The sequence below is a fragment of the Lygodium microphyllum genome, chromosome 8, assembly GCF_053477565.2.
Source record: "Lygodium microphyllum isolate KBCC chromosome 8, Lygodium_microphyllum_v1.1.10, whole genome shotgun sequence".
Classification (NCBI taxonomy): domain Eukaryota; kingdom Viridiplantae; phylum Streptophyta; class Polypodiopsida; order Schizaeales; family Lygodiaceae; genus Lygodium; species Lygodium microphyllum.
The window spans coordinates 101,554,770-101,573,545 of record NC_141142.1 but is presented as its reverse complement, the minus strand read 5'-3'; the positions used below and the strand labels follow the sequence as shown (position 1 = coordinate 101,573,545).

The window sequence follows — 18,776 nt, the reverse complement described above, 5'->3', positions numbered from 1 at the left end:
TCAAAAAGTACTTACAAAATCTCTTTTTTTAATTATTATTGCTTGGATGGACACATGCTCTATTCTCAACTATAGCTAAGATAACTGCAAGGCTGATTCGACATCTACTATTGATCTCTCTTCAAAATCAATAATGTATATATCTACCTATTAGTGTTCTTGTATGTATTTTACTTATTAATATATCATTATCAAGATTATTCTTGCAATTAAAAGTCAACCCTACCGATTTAAGTGTATGCTTCTCAGTTGACAGTAATCCATGATTGTAACCTAGATACCCCTTTGGATTACTCCCTTTTCAGTTTGTTGTATCTTAAGGGAATTTTGAAACTGGCGGTCCTCAAGTTTGTTAAGCTATGGATAAGTTTCCCAAGCCAAAACTATGACTATTCTTAATCGATGGTGTCTGAAATTGTTTTGTAGATACCCCATTTGTCACTTTGCATCACTCCAAAAGTTACTCTTTCATGGTTATTGCAACAGTCCTCAAGTTTGTTAAGTTGTTTGTTTATTTGGATGTTTCCAAGCTGAAATTGTGCCCAATACTCTATCATGTAGGACTCCAAGTTGAGGTAGAGCAATGCAACGCCACATGGAGGTGGAGACAGAGGACACTTGATATGCAGATCTCGTGAATACTATGGGATACAAGGCCACTGACATTTCCTCGCCATTGTGGAATTTTGTACCTTGTGTTGGGTTATGATATTTTCTGACCAAAGATGGATGGGGATCTACCTTCTGAAGTGAAGATGAGGTATTAAGTGTATTGGCAACCATTTGAGAGTAACAATAGGTGATAAGAAAATCTCTATTGCAAAATCCAAACATGTATGGCATGACATTACATGTGCAAGGACACTGTCTCCATACAACTTTGCTAACCAGCTTTATGATTAGGAGCATTGAAACCTTGGTTAACTACTTGAAACAAAAATATTTAACCTGATTATGAAGCCTCCAGGGATAAATGTGCCATGATAACCTAGCTAAAACAGAGCTAGCTGCCTATGTAGTGACACGAGAAGAATGAAAACAAAGCACAATGTAGTAACAAAGCACCAAAACACTTACATCACTGGGTTGGGTTGGAGATGCAAGCTTCAGAGACTGATAAATTTCCATGCACTCTTTGGGAAGCAAGGAGAACATTTATTAGAAGTACAGCAGTTTCTCACACCACATCTATGTAAGCATTTGCTCTGGTGGATGGTCATCCCTAAAACTGCAACTTAATTGATTCATCCTAATCTAGGGTAATAAGTCAAAAGGACAAAGCTTTAGCTCATCCATGCTCTCAGTTTGTTCATAGACTTCCCTAAACATTACAACTTTGAGGAACATATCCTAGTCCAGAGTTACAAGTCAAAAGAAACAAAGGTTCATCTCCGTTTTTCCAAAATTTCCTCTCCATTTGATAGTTGCACATACGGAACAGTGCATGAATGCCAAGTAAAGAATTATGCCAGGATTGAGCACATTAGTGGATAGAAAGAGGTGCAATGTATTGCAAAGTCGCCCAACAAGGATAATGACGGAAACCCTAGGACTGTTTCTCAATCACCATCTCTAATCTTTTTCAGCAGTCTTGTAGCTGTTCTCTTGATGGTTTTATTCAGTTTGTAACCCACAATAACTCCAATACCAAAGCTTATCAGAGCAATTTTCACGCATGCTGTCCCTGTAACATAATATCTTGCCATCGTATCTGCCAAATCAAGGACTGCAAGATCAGGGCTGCTGCTGGTTATGCAACCTATCAATAAGAGGACAAAAGATCAGAATTTTCTCCTGACATAAATACATATCTATACACTGACAACAGATTGGAAGATAAACTTCCAACGACACACAGATTGTGGTAATGTTGCTTGGGCATTGCAGATATGAGCAATGGTAGGTGCACAATGCAGCGTAAAGCATATTTTCAGCACTATGATGGAAATAAGTCGTGCAAACTGTTTATGGCCACCAAACTAAAAGGGTTCATCAATCATCAATGGAAAAACACCAGAATGTAATACACACTGAAAACCTCAATCCACCTCCATTGTACTTCTTCATCCTGGCACAATCAACATATGAACAGTACAAAGTTTGGTGCAATTTTCACATAATTCTGGCAGCAAGTCAAAGTTGCAGAACAATATGCCTTCTTGCATGAGTAGCAGCTGCATCTTGGTTTCCCAGAGGGGGAACCCAATGCTAGAAATTTTTTGAATGGAGATTTTGAATTTGGAGATGCCGATAGATGGAATTCCTTTTGACAAATAGGGATTCCAGATAGTGGCTGTGGCAGATGCCAGTGTGGGGCTTGAAGCCAGATGCATGTAGATTATGAGGAAGAAGAGTACGCCGACCTGAGCAGATGATGAACTGGCAGACCTCTGACTTACTACAAGATTAATGGAGCAGCAGTGGACAATATTAAACAAGTCATCACCGACGTTTGCGAATGGAGCAGTCCATTTAATGCGAGGTAGTGAGTGGTGGTATTTGTTTGAGAGACTGCCAGCAGCATGCTGCCAATGACAAAGTGATGTCAGAGGAGAGTGGAGGTGGGGGGGAAATTAGATTAACTAATAGTACTGATGAATCAGTTAGAACCTCTGCTGCTGCAAAACAAGAAACACACCTATCCTGGTAGACCAATCACAAGCAGAAGATTGACCAGATGTTAATGAAGTTGAAGCACAGTGGAATGCCTGTGATATGACAGAGGGATAACTTTCAGATAAAGCAAGTGATGGGTGGCTCTAATAACATTGTAGAATATAGATGTACTACTAGCTCACACCCTTGAAAGTGCACACCCAAACCTTTGATCCTTAAATGCAAAGAGGTGGAAGGGGTGTTCACATCCACAGCCACGTGCATACACACTTATGTCAGCGATGAATATTCACACGAAGCAGATTGAGGTGAATTATCCTTATAACAAGGAAAGACTCCATGCAGGGGAGATTGGCTTGGTCTATGTGCCTACACATGACAATAGATCAGACATATTCACAAAAGCTCTATGTAGCAAAGGTTATTGCGAGGCTTTCGGCGAGCACTCCTTGGGAAGGAGACAAGTGCACTCCATAGCCTTGCAAGGAAAAGAATCAAATACATCCAAGACATTCTCATCACAAGAGAAGAACAAAGCCAAAGAGATTCAAGCTTGAATCTCTTTGCCAAAAAACTCCATTAAGGAGATGGCTCAAAAGCTCACCACCATGGCGGACATAAAAACTAGATGGATGCTCCTATAAAGACACTCCAAGATCAAGTCAAAGCCCTTAAGCAAGAAGTGGACCCCACAACTGAAGTCCTCAACAAAGTCATATTGGAAGAAAGTAAGTTGCATCGCATAGAGAAACTAGCTGGAGACATAGAAGCCAAGATTGAAGCTACCAAGTAAGAATGAACAAGGTTGTCATTAAAGGGTCAATGCAAGTATCCAAGAGGAGAAACTAAGGCAAGCAAGAAGACTTCATGTAAGGGTGACTGGCATTAAGGAGAAGGAGAGCACCTTACCCAAAGAAGATGGAAAGCATCTATATGCAAAATGAGGATACCACAAAGAAAAGCCCCTCCAATTTTGAAACCAACCTTCCTCCTTGGAGAGGGTGGTAATAACTTGATTAATCAATAATTACAATGAGTATAGAAATCACATAAATTAAAATACACACTTTACCACTTTAATCTTGGATAATGGACAGCTTGTTGGCCCCAAAACTAGCGCCCCTCGTGGTATCTTTTATCTTTAATTGCAAATGGATGGAGTACAACTGTCATATATGATCAATAAGCCTTCAAACCAATTTGCCCCTTGGTTCGCTCATAGATTGGCCTTTACCTTGCTCCTTGAGAAACAAATTTAGCCCAAATTTCAAAACTCGCTAGCTAGTCTCTTGAATCTCCCTAAAATTCGTTAATTTCAGTTGTTGGAATTCAAGTACTAGGTCCTTAATTCTGAGCATGCTTAGCAAGGTGGCTATCAAACCCTAATTTCTACTGTAAATTAGGGTTTACAATAGAGATTAGTGTTGGCCAAGGGCGAAGTAATTGTGTGATTAATTGATAGACAATGAAAGATAATGAATGAATTAATCGATCCACAATAACTAAATCACAAAATTGGAGAAGATGTATTAATGAGCAAGAGAGAATACAACGCTCAAGGTGATCAAAATGAATAATGCCACACTCATGTGCTAATCACGAACAAAGTATCTTTTTATAATAAAATAAAATCCTAATGGCTTAACCATCATAGGAAACCCTAAAAGAAAACCTAACCCTAATGGCATTTAGTACCTAGGACACACTAGGGACAATAACTACATTTAATGATAGTATAAATGTCTAGAGAGCCTGGATCATGGATCAAAGTGCATCAACGTGTAGCTCGTGAGATGGCTATCATTAATCAAACTCTCTACCTCTAATGGCTGAAATTTGTTGAGCAAACTTGAGAAATGACTAAAGGATGAGAGAAAACGATGTAGAGAGAAAAATTTCGAAGTTTCATCGCAAAAATTCGAACAACTACTACCCTCTCCTAAAAAGTTTTGTAGTGATGAAGCCTGAAGGAGCTCAGAGTGAACGCGACAAATAACACACACAAAGATTAGAGAACAGTAGAAAGGAAAGTGAGCACGACACAATGGGTATTCGGTACAAAGACTAGTGTACCTCTTTAGGTTTTAGATAGATATATATGAAAGTACAAATGTGCTAAGGGTGTGTTCACACCCGTACACATATAAAAGGCACGATGGCCCTTTATTCCCAACAACCTCCCATCTAAAGGCAATGTGCCTTAAGAGGAGAAGAGAATCGGCTTAGTCTAGGTATATACAAAGGCATATTTGCTTGATCATGGCATTGCGCATCAAGCCACTTTTAGAATGACTCCTCAACAAAATGGAGTCGTTGAAATAAAAAATCATGCTCTTATGGAAATGACTCATTATATGTTGAAAAGCAAGGAGCTACCTCATAAATTTTGGCTAGAAGGCCTTCAATGTGGAAATCATGTGTTGAATCATGCACCCACTAAGGCATTGAAAACAATCACACCGTTTGAAGCTTGGCATGGCAAGAAACCCAATGTTGACAACTTTTGGGTTTTTGGCTGTATAGCCTACGGCAGAGCTTCATGGAAAGCTTGATAATAAGGCTCAAAATGTATTTTTATTAGCTATAGTTCGAAAAGCAAAGGCTATCGCATGTATGATCCACGCACGAAGAAAATGTTTGTCAATAGGGATGCCATATCTATTGCAAATGCAGCATTTTCACATGACCAGTTTCAAATGCTAGCTATACATGACATTGGTGATTTTTTTGAGGCCTTTTCTCACTTTCTTTAGACTCCATGCCTATTGTAAATGGTAGAATAGACCTATTACAGCAAGTTGTTGCTGCTACATATGCTCCCAAACAACAGGCCATTAATGAGGACTTGCCACATGTTGTGGAGGCAGCAGTTCAGCATGAAAGGGCTGCTACAAATGTAGTAAAAATGATCCTAAGATGGCTGTTACAAACTCTTCAAGAGAGTAAAATGGATGTTGTCATCTATACCAAAAGGATCTTGGGCTGTTGTCACCTGTCCTAGAGAGCCCCAAACTGCTATCACATGCTATAAGACTAAACCCTAGTGGCTACAAATCACATCAACAGCCTCTCCTTGCTCTCTAACAACCTCCTTTTCTCCCACAATGATTGGAATAGACTTCCACCAACCCCTAAAAACGTTTTTTCTACTTGCATAGGCAAGTTTTGCCAAGTGGCAACCTTCTAATCCATTTTTCAACATTATCCAACTTATTAAATTAATTTTTAAAATATTAATTCTAAAAATTAATTTAGTAATTATTCTAGTGCTCAAAAAATTAATTTCACCAACCAATAATTAAATTGGCTAGGCCAATTCGCCTTCTGAGTATCCTTGAGCAGTTATTAGCCCTTAGACCAACATTAATTAATTAATCAATGCCTAATCTCTAATATCACCACCAACATTAGTGGCCAACAAATTAATCTAAGTCAAAATCTGACATCATGTACCACCTAATACCTATTAGGCATAACCTATTATAATTTTTGCCTTTGATACCAACTGATATCTCGAGGTCCTACGTCCCATATTGTGAAATAATTGATTTGCACCCTCACATATACAAGTCACATTAACACATTTGATTAACTTTTAATCAAATGTATGAGAATGGCATATGAGAGTCATGTTCTCTTTGGTGTAGAAAGAAATTTGCAAGTCTACAAGAAAGAGTTGCTTGCTATAATTCATATGCTTTCGATATGGAAACACTATCTTTTAAGGGCTGATTTCATAATGCAGACGGCGGACCATTAGACATTGCATTACTTCTTAACTTAAACTAAGTTGTTTGAGAAGCACATGAGATGGATCCACTTCTTATCTATGTTTCACTTTCAATTTGTACACAGATAGAAAAAAGAATGTGGTGATTGATGCATTGTTATATAAGTCTCAGATTCGAGTGCCACTATGAATTGGATGCCATAAAGAATCAATACGTTGCTGATTTAAGTTTTACAAATGGATATGATTAGCTTTGCAATGGCCAAAGGTATAAATACTTAGTGCTTAGAGATAGTTTTCTGATGATGTATGGATGACTATGTGTCACAAAGCACTTGAGGCCTAAGTTTATTACAAAGAGTCATGCTCCTTCTTATACAGGGCATAGAGATATTGATACTACAATTAAAGCAGTGGAGCATTTCTTTTATTGACCTTTGAAACATGATGTTGAGCAGTTTATCAAGACATGTGTTGTATGTCAAAAAGTGAAGAATGATGGATAAAAGATACTGAGTTTATTACAATCCTTGCCTATTCTAGCTATACCTTGGTAGAGCATTGCTATGAACTTTATCTTTGAGCTTTCTAAGATACCTATAGGGAATGATGGGATATGATCCATTATTTGCAGATTCAATAAGCAAGCCCATTTCATTTAGGTGAGGAAGAAGATAAAGATTGATCATGTGGCATGTTTATTTTCCAACATATGTTTAAGTATCATGGCATGCCAAAGTCGAGCATTAGTGATCAAGATTCTTGGATAACCAATTTGTTTTGAAAGGGACTATTTGAAAATATGGATACTATGCTGAAATTTTATTTATCCTTCCATCCGCAAGCAAATGGTCTGTCAAAAGAGGTAAATTCTACAATCCTTGATCTCTTGAGATGCTATATATTTCAGCATACATCACAATGGGAGCAATATTTACCTTTGATAGAATCAGCATACAATAATGCAATGCACAGTTCCACTATCAAGCTCCATGTGAGGTTGTGGAAGATAGCAAGAAAATGCCCCATATTTTGCACACAAAGAATAAGATCTTTGGGACTGATCAATATGTAGAAAACATGAAAATAACCTAAGCAAAGGTCTCGAAAAGCAAAAGAAAGCAACTAATCACCATAGATGTGCTTTGTAGTTTATAGAGGGTAATTATGTATTGCTGTGTTTTGAAAAGGCAAGGTTAAAAAAGATAAAAGGTAGAGAGAAGTTGCATCCAAAGCTGAGTATGAGATACTATGGGCCCTTTCAGGTGTTGGAGAGAACCAGTAATGTTGTTCACACACTGAAATTGCCTCTACATTGGCAAATACACAATCCCTTTCATGTGAGCTTGTTGAGGCCTTTGCATGGTGATGTGTCTAAGGATATATCTCTTGGAATTCATCCAAAGGTTAAGGAGCTAGATGAGATTTTGGTACTTTAGTAGATTTTGACAAATAAAGAGAGAAAGATTAGAGATAAAAATTCCAAAAGATATTTGATGAAGTTTCAAAACTATTCATCAATGGATGTTAAGTGAATGGAAGAGGATAACTTAGTTGACCATCCTCAATTGTTGCAACTTTACCTCAAGGCTTTGCAGTTAGAGCCGAGAATCGGGCGCAATCAAGTTCAGCAAAGCAGGAGTCTAAAGCATTGCCTAATGCTCAAGGGAAAGGTAGCACTTTCACTCCTTCAATGATGAACCGCTCTTGTGTATAGTAGATCTCAGATGTATTCAATATGCATCTAGGATACTATGCTCACAATATGTTTGCCATGAGGTCACTATTTAATGTACTAGTCACTACAATTCGGTATGCAAATGGTATGGTTTTTTACCTTCAACTCTCAAACTATACATGCACATCAGTTTACATCAATATATAAATATGCATCAATTTGCATCAGTGTATGATTATCAAAGACCAATTATCATTTTGCTAGTTTTCAGTTAAATGATCATCAATTCTCAATGGTATTCAACTAGTTTTAAGCACATCAGCTTGTTTCATGAATGCCATTGAAAGTTCAACCATGGTTTATGCTCAATTTATACTTTGCCATGGTTGTTTGGCCAAAACATTTAAGATATACTGATACAAAATGCATTCAGTGAATTTTTTACAACAATTTTGAATTCTTTATGATTCTTATGTTATATTTATGCTGGCAAGAAATTTTTAGTGAGTATTTGACATTACCATAGTTAAGCAACAATGGCCAATGTTATTTTTATTATGATGCCTTTAGAAAAATTCCAATACAATACGTTTTGCTTTGGTACATTGCAAAGCAATCGAGAAACGATTGCAAGGATTTCAAGCAAGAGATTTGTCACAAGGATGTAAAATTTTAATGCTTTGCTTAGCATTTAATTGAAAGTTAATCAAATGTGCAAAGATGACTTACACATGTGAGGTACAAGCTAATTATTTCATCATGTGGGACCTAGGATAAAAGATGGCTTCGGGAAAGACAAAGAAAAACGATGAAAACCCTGAGCACGAGTGATTCTTCTCCCCCCAACCACGCCTAGATAAGTGCTGGCACCTCTCACCCGTATTCCTCTACCAGCCGTCCACTTTTCTTGAGTCCTACTATTCTTGGACTCTCTTACTCTCTAGGCTCCCCTTAACCCCGTTCGGGCGTCCAAGAGCCCGGACGGTCATTCTCGTGCATGTTCCCCTAGATTTACCTTAATGTCACATTAAATGTCACTTTAATGTCACATTCCATATTTATGACCTTAACGTGACATTAAATGTCACTTTTAATGTCACATTTCCTTCCCCTTAAGAATCGGTTTTGTCCTCGAAAACGATACTTGGAAGGTCTAACTGTAAATCGGGAAACCTTTTCTTTAAAGTACTTACTCGCTCCCATGTTGAGCTTTCTTCTGAACAATCTTTCCACTTAACCAAACATTCCTGATAAATAGTATTCCTTGTTCGTCTATTACGAACATTTAATATTTTTTCTGGTTCATGTGGATTAGATTATAGATTGGTCATTGAATAGCTCCTCAATCTCATCATTTAAGATTAGATTATCCAAATCACCCACCTTCTTCCTTAATTTACTTACATGAAAAACTGGATGTATTTTACTACCAGCAGGTAGTTGGAGCTTGTAAGCCAATTCTCTCACCCTTTTAAGTATTATGAAAGGACCACAATACCTTGGTGAAAGCTTAGGACATTGTCCCTTTTTCATAGTTTTAGTTTGTTCAGGCACCTTAAGATAGACCAATTCTCCTTCTTCAAAGGAGATGTCTCTTTGGTGAGGATCTGCATATGCTCTAGCGCAATTTTGAGCTTTTCTAATATTTTCTTGAGCAAATTTTAACATACTATTCATATCCTCCAAAAAATCTTTAGCTGCCTGAACCTTTTCCTTATGCAGTCCTACTGCAAAAGGAGCTCTTGGCTGAAACCCATACATTAACATAAATGGACTATATCCAGTGGAAGAGTGCTTGGCACTGTTATATGCAAACTCTGCTATCGGTAAATACTCTCCCCAATTAGTTTGCCTTTTACTTACATATGCCCTAAGCATATCTTCAAGAATTTGGTTAACCCTTTCAGTTTGCCCATCTGTTTGCGGATGATCCGCCGTACTCATGCTAAGTTTAGTATCCAATTTCCTAAATACCGCACGCCAAAAATGGCTATCAAATTTTCTATCCCGATCAGAAACTATATTTGCCGGAAGGCCATATAATCGGTATATGTTCTCTACGAACAATCTAGCCAATTCTGGTGTTTTAACATCAGTTGAAGTTGGAATGAACCTAGCCATTTTGGCTAACCTATCCACAATCACCCACACAGAGTCGTGCCCCCTCTGTGTTCTAGGTAAAGCAACATTAAAGTCCATGGAGATACTCTCCCATTTTCCCGAAGGAATTTCTAATGGATGGAGAAGTCCTCCCATTTTTAATCTTTCAGCTTTATTAACCTGGCATTTATTACATTTGACCACATAGTCAAGGATGTCCTTATTCATCCCAGGCCAATAGAACTGCCTTTTAATAAGACTATAAGTCTTATTAACTCCTGGATGTCCCGCACTAGGGGTATCATGACACTCAAAGAGTATCTGGCGACTTATTTCTGTATCTTTCGGGACACATACCCTACCCTTGTAGAGTAAATAACCATTATCAATGGTAAAATTCTTCCACTTGAATCCAGTATGAGCAACCCCTGATGCTCCATTTCCTTGTTGAACATCCTCAGATATTCCTTCCTCAGTAGAAGCACTTTCATTTGGATCCCCATTTTTTATTGCTTCCCATATGTTGGAATATGCCGGATCAACCTGGCATTTCCCTTTTAAAGATTCAAGCAAATTGGAAGTGAACTGAGTAAAACTCAATTCATTAATGATGGGCATTCTGCTGAGTGCATCAGCTACTATATTATATTTTCCTTTTCTATATCTTATCTCATAGTCGAACTCTTGGAGGAGTTTGGTCCATCTGGCTTTACGCCCGTGTAAATCCGGTTGATCATTAAGCCACTTAATGCTTTCATGATCCGATAAAATCAAAAGTTTGGCACCATACAAATAGTGCCTCCATTTCTTCATTGCATGTACTATTGCATACAGCTCCCTCTCATAAACAGAATAATTCTGATTTGCACAATCTAATTTCTTGCTTTCAAAAGCAACTGGTCGACCTTCTTGTAATAAGACCGCGCCTATCGCCTTATCACTGGCATCAGCTTCAACCACAAATGGTTTATTGGGATCCACTATTAATAATACTAGAGCTGTAGCAATAGCTACCTTAAGTTTTTGAAAACTTTCATTTTGATCTGTTCCCCAATTAAAACTTTTCCCTTTCCCTTTAAGTTGGTCTGTCATTGGAACAGCTATTTCGGCATAATCTCGAATGAATCTACGATAAAATCCAGATAAACCTAGGAAGATCTACAGCTCTTCCAGGTTCCTTGGAGGTGGCCATTCAATAATTGCCCTTACTTTTTCTAGATCCATGTTGATTCCCTCTTTCGAGATAATATGCCCCAAATATTTGACCTCTTGTGCAAAGAATTCACATTTAGTTTTCTTCGCATAAAGGGAATGTGTTCTTAATAGTTGGAATACTAATTGTAAGTGTTCCAAATGTTCTTCTCTTGATTTACTAAAGATCAAGATATCATCCAAGAAGACTACTACAAAATGTCCTAGATAGGGCCGTAAAACACTATTCATCAGCTTCATAAAGGTAGCTGGTGCATTAGTGAGGCCAAAAGGCATCACTAAAAAATCATAATGCCCGTATCTAGTACGAAATGCTGTCTTGGAAACATCTTGTGCCTCAATTCTTACTTGGTGATAACCTGATCTTAAATCTATCTTTGTGAAGAATTTTGCCCCTTGTAATTGATCAAAAAGATCTTCCATTCTGGGCATAGGAAATTTATTCTTCACCGTTATTTTATTAAGTGCTCTATAGTCAACACAAAGTCGCATAGAACCATCTTTTTTCTTTACCAATAAAATTGGTGAAGCCCAAGGTGAATTACTGGGTTGAATAAACCCTTTATCCAGGTAATCCTTAATTTGTCTTTCAACTTCTTGATGCTGTGTTTCACTTAACCTATACGGTGGTTTTGAAATAGGGTGTGTATCCTTATTTATATCAATTGGGTGATTTATATCACCCCTATCTGGTGGAAGACCACTTGGTAAATCAAAAGGAAACACATCTTTAAATTTATCTAACAAACTACTCAATTCATTATTAACATTCAACTCACAAACATAAGAAAATTGTTGCTTTATATTACAGAAAGTAAAAGTATTCTGTACAGGAAGAGACCATAGCATATATACCTCACAAACTTCCTTCTTTATTAGCTTCTGAACTTCAGTAGAACACAGCAAAGGATTATCAGATACTTCATGTTCACCTTGAATAACAAAAATCTTACCATCCCTTTCAAATTCCAGTGTATTATGGTGATAACTACGTTTTAAGGATGGTTCCAATCCCCATAGCCACTCCCTCCCTAGAGCAATATCAGCTCTTTCCATGTTCATTATTTGGAAATCAAGTTTATCTTTATATCCTTGAATCTCAATTTCCAAATTGGATACCATTGTATCCCATATTTTATTGTCTTGGCCTTGCATCATACGAACAACATATTGATCCCCACTGTTTTGTTGGGGAAGTTTCAATTTTTTGACGAGTGCATAATTTATAAAATTATGTGTGGCAGAGTCATCAATCATGACTCTAACCCTTTTTCCAGCTATCAATCCATGTACTCTAAGTAAATCATGTGGCCCAAAAGTAGGCTGCCACATAGAAGTTGACATACAATACTTATGTTGTACATCCATGTGCAAGACCTCTAAAGATTTGTACTTTTCATGGCCCTTTAATTCTAAGGTCTGCACTACATGGATTTGTTTTTCTTTTCCCTTGCCTTTGTCCTTATCCTTTCCTTTGTCTTCCCCCTTTTTCTTTTGAGGGCAATTCCAAGCAGCATGGTTAGGGGATAGGCAATTGAAACACAACTTTTCTTTTTGGCCTTATCAAAGTCATCAGGACTTAACTTTGGTCTCATATATGGTTTCTTTTCAAAAGGTTGTTTTTTACCCTTTAAAAATGGCATTTTCCTTTTAAATTTGCCCACAAATTTTGAGGTTTCCAATTCCTTAGACTTGGGCTCCGTATCAATGAGACTAGTGAGTGTACCTGGACGCATACTATCATCATGAATTAATGCAAATTTAATTGCCTCTTCCAGCGTCTTAGGTAAACTCCGTTTTACTTCCTTTTTACAGGCTTTATCTAGTCCCCTAATGAATCCTCTTGTTTTTTGGAATTCATCTATTCCTTCCAATTTGAGGATTATCTCACGATATTCCTCCAGATATGTCAGCAGGGGTCGTCCCTTTTGTCTGACATAATCCCAATCTTCCCAATTTCTTTCCATTTCATTTTCAGGAAGAAATTCTTTCAAAAAGACAGATTCAAATTGAGCCCGGGTTTCAGGTGTTTTATTTGCCTCCTTTAAAGTTCGCCACCACTTATATGCTTTGGGCCCCAAAGTTAAACTAGCCTCCAGTGCTTGGAGATGTGGTGGGGTATTTTTTAATTTATGTAAATCTTCCCATTTTTGGAGGAAATTAAAGATTGTGTCTTTATTCCTATCTTTTTCCTCCCCGTAAAATTAAGGTAGTTTCATATCCTTTAGAACTGGATTATCCCTCGATTTATAGTAAGATTGGGGTTCCTTAGGATCTCGCATAGTCACATCTAAATCTTTCGATGAAGATGGGACATCCGAGGTTTCTATCTTATTTTTATCTCTTTCCAACAATAAAGTTAATTGAGATTTTATTTCAATGAGTGTTTGAGTTAAAAATTCCATTTGAACCCCCTGAGCTTGCACACGAGCAGTAAGATCATCAAATTGCTCTCGTGTAGCAAAAAATTCTTCCCATTGTTCTTCTTGTATTTCTGGTTCATGGGGATCTACCATAGGTTGGTCCCCAGAACTAGAGCTTTCCATTACCCTTTCTCTCCCTTTTTCTGCCATTAATACACTGGAATTGGAAAGCAAATATAAGAAATTTGCATACAAAGTAAAGTACTTCCCTGATTTTAATAGCAGGCAGTGGTTGCTGGTTTGGAAAGAAATCCGAAGAGTAAGGAACAAATTTTATCGCCCGAACAAAGTCGGTCACGCAGAAAATGGAGCTTCTTTGCAGAACGACTAGTATTCAGCCCCCTTCTTTAATAATCACGCTGGTCATCAATGTCGCTTTCCTGAATTTGCTTCCTGCTGAACCTGTACTTGTGATATAAATACAGTCGAGGCTGAAAAGAAGAAGTCCGAACACGCAGTCGACTGATCAAACACGTATCAGAAAAGAACTTCAACTTCAGCCCGTGAAAAGGAGAAGAATGCGTGTTTTGTTGGTGTGTTCATGGAGGGCATTCACAAACAGGCGTAGCCAGGATTCGGTGGCCCACGATCAGCTTACGCGTTTTTTAAACAGGCGTAAAAAAAATGGCTGCCCTTTCGATACGTTTCGTGACCACAATTACACGTCACGTTAAGTTTTTCGTGACGTGTCACGTCACGTCTGACCAGTGGCTTACGGGTCCGTCGACTGTTGTCGACTAAATGAATAGCGGGCACTTGACGTTTGACCAACGACTTTACGGTCCGTCGACTGTCGACTGAACAGATTGCGGGCACTTGAGAATCCGTCACTGCCCTTTCGTTGAAGATCTCCAGGAATCTTCACGGCTCTGATACCAATGAAAGATGGCTTCAGGAAAAAGAAAAACGATGAAAACCCTGAGCACGAGTGATTCTTCTCTCCCCAACTACGCCTAGATAAGTGCTGGCACCTCTCACCCGTATTCCTCTGCCAGCCGTCCACTTTTCTTGAGTCCTACTATTCTTGGACTCTCTTACTCTCTAGGCTCCCCTTAACCCCGTTCGGGCGCCCAAGAGCCCGGACGGTCATTCTCGTGCATGTTCCCCTAGATTTACCTTAATGTCACATTAAATGTCACTTTAATGTCACATTCCATATTTATGACCTTAACGTGACATTAAATGTCACATTAATGTCACATAGGACCTCAAGATATCAGTTAGTGCCAAAGGCAAAAATTATAATAAGTTATGCCTGAGGAGTACTAGGTGGTACTTGATGTCAGATTTGGGCCTAGACTAATTTATGATAGCAAGAGGCACTTGGATTAGCAGAGGAGATTAGAGAATCTCAATTGTACTCCATCCGTTTGCAATTAAAGATAAAGAAACACCATAAGGGATGCAAGTTTTGGGGCCAACAAGCTATCCATTGTCCAAGATTTAAGTGGTAAAGTTTGCATTTCAGTTTATGTGATTTATTCACTTCTTGTAATTATTGTTAAATCAAGTCATTACCACCCTCTCTAAGAAGAAAGGCCAGTTACCTCTCATCTCACATGTATAATCTTTTACCATCTCCCCATGCCCCATTACAGTAGCCATAGATCATGATAAAAAACTACTGCTGAAACAAAGAAAATCTGATCAAACACGGCAAACACAGCTTGAAAAATCAATCGCCCAGCCTGCACAAAGAGGAAGAACTGAGAACATAGATGCTGGAAGGCAAAACATAGTTAGTAACAGCATCAAATGCACATTGTACAATAATAATAATGCAGAAAATGAAAACACAAGCAGCTGATGTCAAAATGCAGGCAGCAAGGGCTTGAAAACAGGCCACTTTGTGGTAGATAAGAGTCACATGGACAGCAGCAATTAGAAGGTAATCAGCACTACAGTAGTGTGAGAGCAGACCTGCAACAACAGAAAACAGCACCATGATCCCAAACATGGATGTATGATACCATGTCAAAGGTGTGTGCAACGATGGAAGCATATGAAACTGCTGTCATAGACTGCACAACACGAGAGAAGAGAGACTGCAAAGATAGAGAAGAGCACTTGAATGAAAGAACCTAGAAGAATGCTTGGGAAATGGAATCCATATACCAAGACATAAGATAGTCAAATACAGCAGTGAGTCACGGTTCACCAGCTGAGTGGGCACTAGCACCAACTCCCCCTCTCCAACAGAACCTACAAGTAACGAAGTATACTAACAATGTGTCTAAGGAGGAGGGAGCTTGGCAATAAATAGACCAAAATAGGCTAATAATCTGGATCACGTCATAAAAGAGGCTTTTATTGCTATTCATAATTTTAAAATAGGGCTGAACCCATGTAATTAGGCCCATACAGGGATTCCTTGGGATTCGGAGCTTATTGTCAATTGGTATCATGCCCAATTGATGGTAGCAAAACTATCTACTACATGTTTTCTTGGATTAGAGATGATACATTGGTTACATCAGCACTCTTGCATGGAGCGCCTATTGGGGATTGAGCCTCTTACCATAGGAGAGCTATAGCAGAGCAATCACTACTAGATGGAGGGGAGGTTTACAATGAATGGGAGAAAATGGAGAGACCTCTAGTGATAATGATCTCCCACATGATCAAGAGTAAGTCCTTAGTGCCCCATAAGATAGTCAAAGTAGAGACCAATCCACCACCTATTGTGGCTGAGGCCCTTTTCCAAACAATGATTTTTATGCACAAGCTTTGGAGTCCCCCCACAACAAAGATACCCTAGACTTGCTCTAGAATCATCTAGATAGCTAGCACTACATGGTGACACTAAGTGTTGGTATGCTTAGACAAGCACATCATTGTAGCCACATGGGCTACATATGTATCGTCTTCCACCTCTACAATACAACTTGGAATTCCCTTTCTTAGAGCTCACTTGAGAGCAACTTAACAAGATCATCAAGATGGACACTATTCAACTACATATAGCCAAGACTTGGTCGTTGTCTATCCAAAATTTGATACCGAAGATGGCTTTCTATCAAAAACATCTTCTACATGTATCTTCCAATGGTTTTGTGATCCAGTTGAGATACATGGACACACACTTGTCCTATGGAGTATGTTGTGCCATTGCCTAGCTCCGCACATGCTCATACCAATTATGGATAGAGACCGGTCACTATGGAGCATATTCCCTTTCCCAAGAGAGCTAGATTTGCCAGCTTGACCTAAAGATTGAGGAGTCCTATATATACAAGCACCCAATGTACTATGAGATCGATGTGCACTTCGATTATCTATTTCAAAAGGCATTTGAACCACTATCCAAGGTGATGGACTTGTCAGATCAACGTTGCCTTGCATTCTTCCTTTTGGAGTGCTAACAATCTCAAGGGAGGCATATTGGAGATTCATGATAACACACACCAAACTGACTTTTTCAAAGCTGTAGCTATACCTAATACTTCAAAGGACATCCCACACCAACTTGTGGTTCCACCACAGAGTCACCCTAGACAAAACCATCAAGAGCTACAAAGCACACCACCCATAGCTTGCCAATCCACGTCCCCATTGAAGGCACCATAGAAGGATACAAATGATATTGGCACATCATCGAGTGGCTCTACCTCAATGCTCAGCATTTCCATGTTGGATAGAGTCATGAGAGATAGCTCGATACCCATCTGACTTCCACATTATATTAGATCCCTAGTGCTTTTTAGTGTTCTCAATTATTTGTTATTTCCTAGCTAGATGTTTCTTTGAGATTACAGCTTCTTTATTTTACTAGGGAAATATGATAGGTCGTTGAACTTTAGATGTATCTATTTTTTGCCTCAGAGGGCGATTGGGCCTTTCGTAGACATTAATGCTGCTCTCTCTCTCTCTCTCTCTCTCTCTCTCTCTCTCTCTCTCTCTCTACCAAGAAAGATAAAAATAGAACCATCAGACTACAGAGGCTATATTCAAACTTGGTACCCACACGAAGACATAATAGCAGAACTCTCGCCGCTTGATTGTCACATTAGGGAACTACAGCTCAGTCAAGAGAGTGCTAAATCCATCTCCTAGGGTTTAACAAAGTTGCTAGATCGTTTTGATTCCAACATTTTGGAAAAAAAATGCAGACGATTGAAATACAGAAGAATCCATGGATGGGAAAGATGGTACTTACAGTGCCACTGATCCGAAGATCCTTCGTTCACCTAAGCAGTGCTCGCGCTTTTGATAACTATTGCTAAACACGCGTAAAGTCAAGTCTCGATTAAGAGTTTCGTAGCAGGCATTTGTGTGTGTGACTGTATGTTCGCGCACGCACGTGCATGTGCGTGTGTGTAGCTTGAGAAGCCAGGTTCTATGCCTAGGTTTGAATTGAGGTCCTATTCTTAGGGACAAATACGTGGATTTCTAGCCCTACTCGTACTAAAAATGGCATCATATTAAAGTTGTTTTTTTTTTTAACTCAATCCAAAGTCTACTCATCATTTTAAACCAAACAAATAAATAAATCTCCAATATCAATTGCCATTGAGGCTGTTGCATGCGAAGCCGAGTTCAATTCCTAAGGATGGATTAGTGGATCTCTTGCTTTTCCCATATAGAACCTTGTAAGCTATCTTGATACAAATTGCTAGAAAGGCATCAAATTACAAACAAATTACAAATGACTTGACTTTCTTACTTTGAAAACATAATATGTGAAGCTACTGAAGCATACATGCTTAAGAGAATGGATTTAAAAATAGTAGCATATTTAAGATGTAAATATGATCTAAGCAAGATGAGATAATTGTAGCTAATGAGTGCAACATGGGTGTAACTTAATGTGCATACCAATGGGTACAACCACATTCAAATATATTGAAGACAAGGGATGTATGCTGTGGAGTAAATGATCTATCCACATTGAAATGAGCAAGCACCATGTATTGTTTTTGTGTTTGTCTAGTAGTTCATAATGTTTTATTTTGTGTTTTTGCACCGGTCTTGTAATTGACCAGCAATGCAACTATGAGCCACATGGTTCATGCCCTTT

At 38.5% G+C, this 18,776-nt stretch overlaps 1 protein-coding gene across 1 annotated transcript; it reads right to left on the bottom strand.

The window, feature by feature from the left end:
• Positions 1 to 1,067: 1,067 nt before the first annotated feature.
• Positions 1,068 to 18,107, bottom strand: LOC148032670 (uncharacterized). The gene is made up of 3 exons (XM_087684148.1): positions 17,916 to 18,107; positions 2,451 to 2,525; positions 1,068 to 1,759 (listed from the first exon to the last, which is right to left on the bottom strand). Exons 2-3 carry the CDS (start codon positions 2,470 to 2,472, stop codon positions 1,560 to 1,562), a joined length of 222 nt encoding a protein of 73 aa, XP_087540274.1. The 5' UTR covers positions 2,473 to 2,525; positions 17,916 to 18,107; the 3' UTR covers positions 1,068 to 1,559.
• Positions 18,108 to 18,776: the final 669 nt, after the last annotated feature.